Source organism: Caretta caretta, chromosome 2, assembly GCF_965140235.1.
Source record: "Caretta caretta isolate rCarCar2 chromosome 2, rCarCar1.hap1, whole genome shotgun sequence".
Taxonomy (NCBI): Eukaryota; Metazoa; Chordata; order Testudines; family Cheloniidae; genus Caretta; species Caretta caretta.
The window spans coordinates 46,933,067-46,945,277 of record NC_134207.1 but is presented as its reverse complement, the minus strand read 5'-3'; the positions used below and the strand labels follow the sequence as shown (position 1 = coordinate 46,945,277).

Genomic DNA, 12,211 nt, shown 5'->3' with positions numbered 1-12,211 from the left:
TTTTTCTCTATTGATTGTTCTATAATTGTTTTGAAATATTGATAATTATATGCTGTCAAATGGACTCTGAGTTTTGACATGTTATATCATGAATACCTGCCCTGAAGGGATACAGTAGTTTAAACTCAAAATTTGACCCACCTTGAAGCTTTTGATAAGGAATATCTCCAAATTCTAAATATCTTTGTTGTTCTAGATTAGAGAGTTCACCACACTATTGCAAAGGAGGTGAAGGGTTGTTTTGTTTTAAACCAGCTACTGTTTACATTATAAGAAAAGGAGTACTTGTGGCACCTTAGAGACTAACCAATTTATTTGAGCATGAGTTTTCGTGAGCCACAGCTCCCGAAAACTCATGCTCAAATAAATTGGTTAGTCTCTAAGGTGCCACAAGTACTCCTTTTCTTTTTGCGAATACAGACTAACACGGCTGTTCCTCTGAAACCTGTTTACATTATGTTGGCCTTATACCAGAGAGGCACTTCATGATGTTTTACTCCCTCTGGCGACTGTTCAGAAGCAGTCAACTACAGAACATTATTCTTGAGAATGCCATTGCTCAAAGAAGGAAATATTTTTTTTTTAAATGTAAATTTGGTCTCCATTAGAAAAGCCAGGGGGGAAGTAAAAGACATAATAATTAGAGGGGAAAATTGGTTGTAAGCTTTCAACAAGTATCACCAAAAAAATAGAGACTAAATTAGAAAAGACAAAGAGCTAGATTATCAGTGTAAATCAGCACAGCAGTGTCAGTTAGGTTTTGCTTAGTCATGCCAGTTGAGGATCTGGTTCCAAGTATTTAATAGTTCCCTTTTAACAAAATTATGCAGTATATTGTAAGATGGTTGTAGAAGTTGTGGGGTTTCTCAAGCCCTTCTGTTTGCTTTTTGTAGCCGAGCTCAACTTAAATTAGACATTTCTACAAGTAACAGTCATCCAGAAATTTTAAAAATAAGTTACGTAAGCCTTACATCAACACACACATGCTGGGATGGAGTAGTTGAACTTCCTGCCATTTAATTATTAAAATGACACAAAATCACTAGATAAATAGGTGGCATTAATCTCCTAGGGATGTCAATCTACCACTTTTTAATGAGCATGAGAAAAATAGCAGATGGATATGTTGGATGTGGTGGGACGTTACATTCATTATGTTACATTCCTTTCTGGTCTGGCTTCAGAGCCACCAATCTCTGCATAGGGGAAAGAAAAGGTAACGGTGGGGAAAGAATCAGCATTTTGTTATGGGTGATGTGCCAACCCTAAAACTTTCACCCTTTAGAATCTGATCATTGTTTCTTCCTTCTTGCACCTCACCCACTCCCTATATTATTGTTCATAGGGTCTCCCTTCATAGGATCTCCTAACTTATTTTGGGTACTGCTGATTTCATTCTAGACTTCTCAGTGGTGGTCTAAGGATAGAGTTGTTTCTCCAGTGGAGTGGGGAGGCAGCATTCTTCTCCAAGGCCAGTGCTGCTTCATGGCCCAGCTAGTAAATTATGCCCTGGGATGAACGCTCCACGCTAGAACTATGTCTTGTTTTTAAGGGTGTGATCTCCACATCCCAGGGATCCCAAGACTCTTAGTCTCTCTCCGAGTCAGGTCTCCCTTGATAGAGCATTCAGTGTTGGTGCTGCCAATCCTCTAGGCCACACTGAAAATTGTTTTTAATAGATTGATGTTTTGTTTTGTTTTTTTTAATGATTGCAAGAAGTGTTTCTTTAGCAGCCTAAATTCTCTAATTACTGTGTGTTGGTGGAAGCAATATTTTCATAATTGCAAGATAAGTAGCTCAAACAACTTAAAAATTGTAATTACTGTTATTAAAAGTTAATGTTTAACTGAGTATTCTTTTCTTATTTAGAATGCTTAATAGATCTTGAACCAGTGCTGAGAACATTTGATGAGATATCTATGCTTGAAGCCGTAATGCTCTTGAAGAGAGATAAGGTAAATAGCTTTTATTACAATATGAATGTAATATGAAAATACACTGAAATGGCAACTTGTGCTTGTCACAGTGTAACTAACCTAAGAATTAAGTCCCTACTGTCCTGGCCTGGTAGATTTATAATGCACAACTAATAAGAATACCAATGTTTTTTCAGTCACGATATGAGTCACAGTGTATTCGCGTCAGTCACAAGACATCCGATGTGGAGCTGACATCTGTAAATATACCTCTGAATCTTAGTCCACAGGAGGTAAATCTTTTTCTTTTTAATTTTGAATTCAAGTTCTTTTCCAAATGTGTTGGGATAACTAAAACATTTTGAAACAGTTTTTAGTTCAGGATGGGGAAAACTTTTCTCCCGCTCCTCTTCTGCAGTTGCACAGCCATGAATGCAATGGAACTAGCAGTGGGGCACACAGCAGCAGGGAAGTCTGTTTCTATCTTCTGCACATCAGAGTGCAGTGCTTTTCAGCATTTGCATAAAAGTATGGATGGAGTTAGTTGTGGGTGGCCCACATGAGCTGGATGACATGACCATATTATCTACTGAATACAGGGAGCACACACATACCTGTACAGAGAGTGTAGCAGACCACAAATGCTGCAACAGACTGTTGTTTGCCACACAATGGGTGCTTTCGGGGTTGGAAGAGATGATTTCATCCCCCACTCCCACTGATGTTGCTTATGGAAAGTACTGTGGATTTTTTTTTTTTTTTAATTACTGTGTCCCTTAGTGCTGCTGCTTTTCATTCTCTCTACTAATAATTAAAATAGCACATAAAATCTTGGTCAGATGGTGGAAGAACATTTTCATTTGGTTTTTAACTTTTTAATGTCTGTCTTATTTTAATTGTGAAGTAACTTGAGCATCTTAGTAACAAGGAAAAGACAACAAAAGGAAAGAACTTTAGAAATTACTAAACCATTCCAAAAATGTACATCTTCACTATATAACTGAATTCATTTCAGGAAACGTGTGCTCCCTTCCTACAAAGTCATGTACTCCCACTCCAGAGCATGTCACCTGAATTATCAAGACTCAAGTCTATACCAAAGTATAATATCCTCTCAACAGGTATGTAACCTTGCTGCACAGTATTGATTCACGATACTTAGTTATTATTGAACTGCAGCTTTATTCTCTATTTGTGGTACTACATTTGTACAGGAGTACTCACCCTACACTGAGATTCCCTGCTCTATTTAAGTAGTCCTCTGTTGCTGGAGTAAATCACTCTAACTCCATGACACCCCATAGGGACAACTAATTGCCCTCTACGTGGCCGGATCATGGGCAAGGGTGAGGAATAGCTGCTAGGTCACTGGCCATACTGAGCCACGACAGTCCATTTATGAATACTTTCAGAGTAGAAACAAAAGAGATGGAGAAGGATTGTTTAGAGTGATACAAAGTAGTTTAGCTAGAAGTATGTGGTGAAACTGACATGGGAAAATTAGGCTGAGTATGAAGGATGGGTATGAATGTGACTGGATAAGACACTGGTGAGTCTCAAAACCTCTTGACATTGACTATGTACTACCATGTATAGAATCTCCCACTGAGGGGAATGTTCATTGGTGATGGTATGTGGAGTCTTCTGTCAGACTTCAAGCTTCCATCTATAGGACGGAAGCTCTGCTGTTTACATTGGCCAATGATATTTATCTAGCCATGAAGATTAAATGCCAGTAATGATTCTTCTGGCTCTGTTCTCTGTCACACAGCTGACTGTGTTCTCTATGGGGTGTGTATGAAGTCTTCCAAGTGGCTCTGATCCTTTCTTTGTGAAAAGTCACAGAAGATAGTTTTGAACAATTATTATTTATTCTGTTGGTACCCAGAGGCACTGGTCTGGATCAGAGTCGGATTGTGTTAGGTACCAGGCAAACATAGAAGTAGGAACAGTGTCAGGCCTGAAAATCTGACAATCTACGAAGACAAGAAACGTGGTGGGGAGACAATCAAATATACTTTATAAACACATCAAAAATAAAAATTGACTTCCACCAGCTGCCCTTAAATGTTAGCTGATCTATTTTAGGAAGCACAGCAGAAAGATGATGTTAGTCCTTGGCTGCCATGAGCAAGTAATTCTGCCAATGTGGTTTTTGTTTTTGTTTTTTTTAAGTGTTGCACATAAAACATGCAGCTATTTTACTGCTTTCCCCTGATTGAGTAATCAATACAGACTGTGTTTTAACCTTTTGTATATGATCAATTTCAACTCTCAGGTTTTCATGCACTGGCACAATGTTGCAAATATTTGGGTTTTGTTCTGTTTGTACAGTGCCTAGCAAAAGGGGACCCTGGTCCATAACTAGAGTTCCTAGGCACTGTGTATATTATTATACAAATAATAAAATACAAACACTGCAGGCAATGTTTGTGTTAAGACTGTTTCTTTTTGAAATTACACTTTTGTTAAAAAATGGAAACATATCTGTTGTTTTGGGTTTTGTCAAAATGTGTCTGGGTACAAACTTGGCCAAAAGGGTCTTTTAAGTGACATACAGTTTTAGGCTTACACTGTTAATGTGTCCATATAAATTCTATGATTTTATTGTCTATCAGGCCCTGTATCAAGGTAAATCTATTACCATACTGCTGCATCTCTTTCACAATGTCATTTGTTCTTCTATTCAGTCAGTTCTGCAGTTGAATGAATTGTCTATCCATGAATTAAGTTAGACATAGTTAGTATTCAAACCTCTATTGCCACATAAGAAGATTTCATTTGAAATTTTTATTAAAGCTATAGGGAATTCTCACAAGAGATAGCTAATAGAACAGATAAGAAAGCAGCATTTTCCATTGGACTTCCAATAAAGATCACTATTAGTCTTCGAGATGCTTCCGTTCTACTTGAGTCTCTTTTAGGAAGATTTAGCCCCTTCACATTTGTTGTGCTAAAATAAATAAAAGGCACTAAAATAAATCTGATAAGAAATAATTGACAACATGAAAGTTGGAAGTCAGAGCTCTGGTTGGTCCTGCCACTTTGGAATTTTCTTTTGCTTAAGACTTTTTAAAGTTGGAACAGACCAAACCTGGTTTTCTCAACCATGTTTTGCCAATAAATAAATAAATAAATAAAAAATCCTCCAAAGCTGACAGAAAATAAGAAAAAATGTAAAAGTGCTGTGAACCTCACCTTCATGAGAAATCTGCATGTTTGTACAGAGCAGACATGAAAGGCATGCAACTAACAACTTTTTTGTAAAGGTGCTGTAAATAATTTCTAACATGTTTTTGTTTCTTTCCTGAACCCGAAAGTAATGTGATTCTTCATCTTTTATTTAAGGTAAAGACAACAGTTCTGAAGGACCATGCTCTCTTGTTAGCATGGATGAAAATATCTCTCCAACCCAGAGTGCTAAATTGTATGTGCCCTACCACAGCTACCCTTCCTCATTTGGTGCAGATCATTCAGATGCATCAAATCCTATGACACACATGCTGCAGTCATCAGCACTTACTTCAGGTACAACACAAACTGATGGAGTTTTAAGTCCCAATAACATCACAGGGAAACAATGAATGGTCATTGAGATGCCTGCTGTTAGGTTTATTCACAATCTTGATATATGTGCAACTACCAATTTGTGTGTGTGTCTGAAGGGAAGACTAGGCCTATTTTTATTTACTAAGCACTAACAAAGCAATACAAAACACCAATATGTAGGCAATAGTGCTCTGAAGAATTTACAGTTTAGGGTAAGGAATATTGCACATACAGTGTGACTGTGGTGTGTATGATGGTTCTGCTTCGGTGTGGTATTCGTTAAAGAGGTATTACGATGCAGAATGGTACAATTACAAACACTTACCAGGGATGGTCAAGGTATAACTAATCCTGTCTTTCTCCTACAGACATAGGGTAGGAGAAAGGAAATGTTATATTTCTATTCTGCAAATGAGGAATTGAGGCACTGAGAAATTGTGTCTTGCCCAAGATTACACAGGAAGTCTGTGGCAGAGCTTGAGTTTGAACGCTGGTCTTGAATCCCAGTCCAGTGCCTTAACCAAATATTATTCTTCTGTCTGTAGTGTGGTAGTTTTGATCCTAATATAGCCGTGTTAATTGTAAGCAAAGCCAACTTTGAGTATAAGAAACATAAGAAGGGGATAAGAGGGCAAGCCAGAAAAGGTGAGAGGAATGACATTGTTTTAATAGGGAAAAAAAGCATCATCACAGCTTGTGATCCATGCCTGCAGCTGTTTCCGAAGGAGGTGGGTTTGTGTGGGACGGAAGCATTGATGGTGGGGATGGTTGAAAGGATTGAGTTTGTTTCAGAATAATGGTGGCATTTTAGGGAGAGCAGCTGTATTTGTAACTTTTATTTCCCCTAAGAAATAAAGACCCAGCATTAGAATAACTAAAGAGAAATATTTTAAATAATAGTTAGTACAGTTAACAGAGTTTTAATCTGGATTAATGTAGCAACATTTTGGCAGAGTGTTACGAGGCTGTCATTTTAACTACAGGTATGGTTTTGGACCATTCTTTCTCAACTCACTCTTCATTTTATAGCACTATAAATTCGCTTTAACTATGATACTAGATTTTTTAATCTTTCTTCGATTCTAGATTTTGCTGTGGAATCCATACAACAGGATGTAGCTCACCAGTGGATCCAAATTAGGAGAGAGGACATTGTCAGCCAGATGACTGAAGCATGTCTGAACCAGTCTCTGGATGCCCTCCTATCAAGGGATTTAATCATGAAAGAAGACTATGAACTTATCAGCACCAAACCTACAAGGACATCAAAAGTCCGACAATTGCTTGATACTACTGACAGCCAAGGAGAGGAGTTTGCTAAAGTTATAATACAAAAGTTGAAAGACAATAAACAGATGGGCCTTCAGCCTTACCCAGATATGTCATCTGCTTCTAAGACTGCATCTTTAAATTTATCATATCAATATAAAGCCATGTAAATGTTTCCTTACTAGTAGGTTCCTGTTTCTGAAAGGTTACTTTATATCTTTATTGCTTTGGTCTTTATTGCACTTATATAAGGCTGGTAAGCCAAAGAATTAGATGTAACTAAGGTTACATTGTAAGGTTAAAACTAGTCATTTTGAAGAGCAACTGGAAAGTCAAATACTTCATTAGAGTGTATTTAAGTATTTTGTTTATACATAAAAAGAGAAAATGTTCCCTATTTTCTATTTTAAATAATCATAATTATTCCATTTATAAATATCCTTTAAGTTGTAACTGTCTTAAAATGATGGGGATGCTGCTTACTCACTGTCATGGTAGGATTGGTATAAAAGGAAAAACCCTACAACAAAACCTGTAGAGTTGTGCCAATGTTTATTTCTGTTGTAAGCTATTTTCACATTACCCTTCTGGGTAGATTTGTTCCTTCCTAAAGAACATGCCATATGCCTGTATTTAGATTTTAATTTTGCCTCTCCACTCAAGTAGCTAGTAGTGGTAAATGTAATGATACAAGAACTGCACCTGCTCCCATTTCAGTCAAAGGGAGTGTGACGGGATCCACAGACCAGCATGTGATCTGGTACAACATTGCTGTCTAACTCATCTCTTACCTCCACAAGCTTGATACACAATCACATCTGAAATGTAAAATGTTGCATTTGATCCATCAAGCTTCTAATTCCAATTCATTTTTAATGTCTACAGTAAGCACTGATTTTATGTGGTGTATAAAGATCAAGTATATGCTGCCCAGGTGAGTTAGCAGTAACACAAAAAACACACATGACCTCCTTTTGACACGCAAGCACTGAGAGAGCTAATGTCCTTACTTCCTGGAGGAAAAGTATGGTGTGCTGATCTGTAGCAATCCCCTTTGGACAGAGTAAATATCAGCACTGAAAACAGTGGCGTTCAGCACTTCTGTAGCTGAGAGGGCAGCTCCAGTCAGGCCAATGGGGCCGTGCGGGTGGCGGGGGGGGATTCTGTGCCTGCTTGAGGCTTTCAGTTTGGCGGGCAATGCCCCTTCTTACCCCCATTTCCCCTCAAACAACACCCTTGATGTTCTGCCTTTCTTGTCTGAGGGAAGGCCATTGTTGAGGGAGTGTGGCCAGTCTGACAGGAGGAATCTGATTTTTGTTTTAATTCTCTTTAGCACATTTAATACAGTGAACAGTTATAAATCCAATTTATAGCTTTTTAATTTTCTTGGGTGCAGCATATACACACCATCTACATTTTACAGCAGTAAGAAGTTGAGTTCAGTTATGCTGTGCACTGAATGCCATTGGCACTAATAAGAATTTTGCAATTGAAAATCCCACCTCCCCATCCACGAGGGTTACAAGTAGCATGAGTAGTTTCCTGCCCTTGTCATAAAAGCCAAATCAATTAAGAATCCAAATTATTGATATTTGAAAATCTTGGAGGATGAGCCAGGGACTGATCCATTTCAAACTAGTTCAAGGTTTAAATTGCACATCACTGCTTGCCTATGTGTTTAAACATTGCAGTGATATTTTAGTATCTGTCTTAACTTGTTTTGTGAACTCAGTCACTAGAATGTGATGCATAATTTACTGTAAGCTTTTGCAGACTTTACTAGGTAAATTCACATTTTTGCAGTAAATTGGAATTTTGCATTTCAACCCTGTTTCTGTGCAGATATTAAAACTTGTTACCAATGTAAAAGTTCTAACTGGCGCGCAGACAGCACATCACAGGACAATGCCAAGCTCCCATGTGCATGCTTTTTATAGAATAGATTTGAAGATGACCTCGTGGAATACGGCCATAGTGAGCTCTGCCAGTCTTGCCTAGTGATGCCAGACGTACATAATGTCCATGCAATGTGCTTTTTTTAAATGCAAGACAGTTGTACCAATAAATAATTGCAAATCCTCTTTTTTTAGGTTCATCCTATACCAGGGGTAGGCAACCTATGGCACGCATGCCAAAGGCGGCACGTGAGCGGATTTTCAGTGGCACTCTCACTGCCTGGGTCCTGGCCACCGGTCTGGGGGGCTCTGCATTTTAATTTAATTTTAAATGAAGCCTCTTAAACATTTTAAAAACCTTATTTACTTTACATACAATAATAGTTTAGTTATATATTACAGACTTATAGAAAGAGACCTTCTAAAAACTTTAAAATGTATTACTGGCACGCGAAACCTTAAATTAGAGTGAAAAAATGAAGACTTGGCACACCACTTCTGAAAGACTGCCGACCCCTGTCCTATACTATAAAATTGTGATAGGGACCCAGCAGCACTTCAGACACAGAGATGAGCAGTGCCAAATATCTAGAAAAATCAGTAATTGACTGTACCGGATATATTGCTTTCAAATTCAAGAGCAAGTTGAGGACAGTGCTAAATGATAATGAGTAAATTCAAAGTGGACTGGAACAGTAAAGTGAGAAAAGAAATATTGTAACCCTAGGTGTCACCTGCATGCCTGGATATTGCTTCCATTTTTCCATCCCCGGCTCCTTCCCATTCATTCGTTAATGGTTTTACCTCTGGGTCTCAGTCTTGTCCTCTGAAATGATGCAGGATGTCTTGATTTTTATAAAATAAATTCCATGAATGGGCATTGCTAAATAAATGGTAAAAACAGGATCTGCTTATGGGATTGTGTTCTCTTGTGGCACATTAATACAGAAGTACCTTAATGTACCTTTTACAATACTATATAAGTATATAATACTATATATACATATAACACTGTGAAAATATGGATGACGTTCATATTTGGGGGAGAGGAAAAGAATTTAATTTATAACTACCCATTTATGGCATTTTCTACTTGTGTGGGTCTGTGGATCTACATTCATCTTGTTCATGGGTTTTGCTGAAAGGGAATAAATGGGGAAGAGTCTTAAAAACCCTGCTGGGCACATTTCCTGACAAAGGAACTAGTCCTGGCCCCTGTGACAGACAAGAACTTCACCCTAGGGCATTTCTAGAACCAAAGTAAACTAGTGTGCCACTTGCAAACTTTGTAACTTTTTTCACCCTTTTAATTCTTAACTATATATTTTAATGCATAAAAGGAAATGAATTGCACAGAGTAGCTAGGAGTCTATGATCTTGTAATCAGAAGTCTGATATACTATGTGACGCATGGACAGGAGAAGTTTCAGGTACAGCTCTTGTCCTACTGTGAAGTTATACTGGAACAGCCTGAGTGTACCAAACTGGGAAGTAGGTACTCATTTATTGCTGCTGACCTGTTCTTTCAAATGTCAGCTTCTTTTCATGAGAAGGCTGGTAACTAATGAGTCATCAAAAGTAACCAATACAAAATTTCCAGTTCTTGACTGAAAATTGAATATGCAAAGAGTTTTGGGGCATGTAGTCAGCTGTGCAGTGATGAAATAACTGGTAATCCAGTTAACCATCCAAATAGGAATCCAAATAACCATCTTCCTGATGCTCCCAAAATCCCAGGCCTGGCCCTGTGCAAATGGGATTCTGTTGTCTAGAATATAAAGGTCCTAAAAAATAATTAAACACCAAGACCAGCTCTTCAGGTGAGCATTTGTCAGCCTCAAGGACAACAAAGAGGACAGAGGGCTGTGAGGAAAGCTCCTAGGAGTTTGGAAAGCATCCAGAACAAGGGTAGTACTGCCATAAACTCTGCAAATGATCATTTTAATTGAGGTTTGTAAAATAGATTTTTCTCATAAACCAAAGCCAGAGCTGTGATGGAATTAGAGCTGCTCTGTAAAAAAAAAAAATTATGAATTCGGTATGTTGACCTGGTTATTGGTATGTTTATTGTATGAGTATATTGATTTGGTTTAATAGGGGCCTATAAGGAAAAACAAGCGGGAAGGGGAAAAGCATGGCTCAAGATAAGCCACTTCTCCACAGACACTTGAGGATTGTTAAGAGACAATGTCAGGATAGGAAAAAGCGTAGGCAGAGAACTGTCAAGTTTAAAAAGAAACCCCTCTCGAGGTTAGGGCAGTTGTTAGGAGGAATAAGTCTGAGATACAGGCACTCATTGTGGGGGGTCTGAAGAAGTCTGGCCTGTCTAGGGTATCATTAAGGAATGGTAAGTCTTTGGGTAAGATAGACATGTAAACTCTGGTGTGGAAGTCCTTTTTTCTCTAAATGTTTTTTTCCTACTGTGAAAATAAACAATACTTTGGTTTGAAGAAGGCTGTTTTGTCACTGGATACTACTGGTCACAAACTCCCAAAGGGAAGAATTGCAGATGCTGAACTCAGTTGGACCCACTAGGTAAGCATGATTATTGCCCAGGGGCTGTGTGGAGAGTGGCAGGATTGTGAACCCCGCTCCAGGAGAGGTAAAAGCCCAAGACGTGACACATGAGGGGGTGTCCTCAGAGACGCACAGGAGCTCTCAGTTGGCATCACCTATTGCTCAGCATCTTGAAAATAAGAGACCATTAGGCTATGCCACACTTATGCTGGGGGGTAAAGTACAGGTACATGGCTACATGCTGCAGTGTAAAGCAGGCTGCATGCTCACTTGTCACTACGGGGTGTGGCTACATGTGGCAGTGAAAGACTCCAGCAGCTCCATGGTGCCGGAGTCTTTCCTCGCTACCTCACCTCCTGCTTGGGCCTTTACCTGCAGCAGAGAAAGGCTTGGTTAGTGGGGAGACAGCCTGATGCTGCGCGGCTAAAAATAGTACTGTTTACCTGGGAGCTACTGCTTGGGCTGTAGAGAGCCATAGCCTGGGCAGTCAGACATGTAGGGCACTCTGTTCTACTCTACTCAAGCTGTGCTTCACTGTCTACCCTGCTGTGTGTACCCATGCTAGCTGGGTGAGCAGTGCCTGTACTCTATACGCTGCCACCAGGGTAGACATATTTTAAGATGCTGTTGCAATGCTTCCTGGGGTATCCAGGGCTTTGAGGCACTCATTACCACCTGCCCTCAGAGGAAGCCGTGTCTGTGCCTGCCAGGGGTTGGCTCCCCAACACCACTGGCCACAGGCAGCCCAAGCACTCCCATCTAGGCCTATACAGGTCCCGCCCTCTCTACAAGTTAGTCATATTGGGATCCAGGAAGTGGGCGGGCAAAGCCCGCCCACTGCTAAAGGATCCCCCCCCCAGCCTAAGGGGAGGTCCACAGGACCTGGAAAGCCAAATAATTACGTGGGACAACTAATGAATAACAGGGACAGGAGTGCGGTCAAAGGGTCAAACGAAGGGAACCGGACGGGGACACTGAGCAGAGAACCCCGGACAGCGCCCACTGCTCCTCAAAGGCGTCAAGGGAGTCAGTGGACGCCGCCCAGAGGAACCTTGCCTGGAGGTG

General features: G+C 39.6%; 2 protein-coding genes across 4 annotated transcripts in view; both read left to right on the top strand.

Annotated features, from left to right (window-relative positions):
- RIPK2 (receptor interacting serine/threonine kinase 2) overlaps positions 1 to 9,533 on the top strand; it is a 41,741-nt gene extending 32,208 nt beyond the window's left edge. For all 3 annotated transcript variants that reach the window (XM_075125075.1, XM_048841154.2, XM_048841153.2), the window contains exons 7-11: positions 1,870 to 1,955; positions 2,114 to 2,209; positions 2,932 to 3,037; positions 5,265 to 5,444; positions 6,552 to 9,533. In XM_075125075.1, coding sequence (XP_074981176.1) covers positions 1,870 to 1,955; positions 2,114 to 2,209; positions 2,932 to 3,037; positions 5,265 to 5,444; positions 6,552 to 6,904 — 821 coding nt within the window. In that variant the 3' untranslated portion in view covers positions 6,905 to 9,533. The remainder of the gene's footprint in view (positions 1 to 1,869; positions 1,956 to 2,113; positions 2,210 to 2,931; positions 3,038 to 5,264; positions 5,445 to 6,551) is intronic.
- DECR1 (2,4-dienoyl-CoA reductase 1) overlaps positions 1 to 12,211 on the top strand; it is a 307,653-nt gene that overhangs the window by 31,445 nt on the left and 263,997 nt on the right. The window lies entirely within an intron of this gene.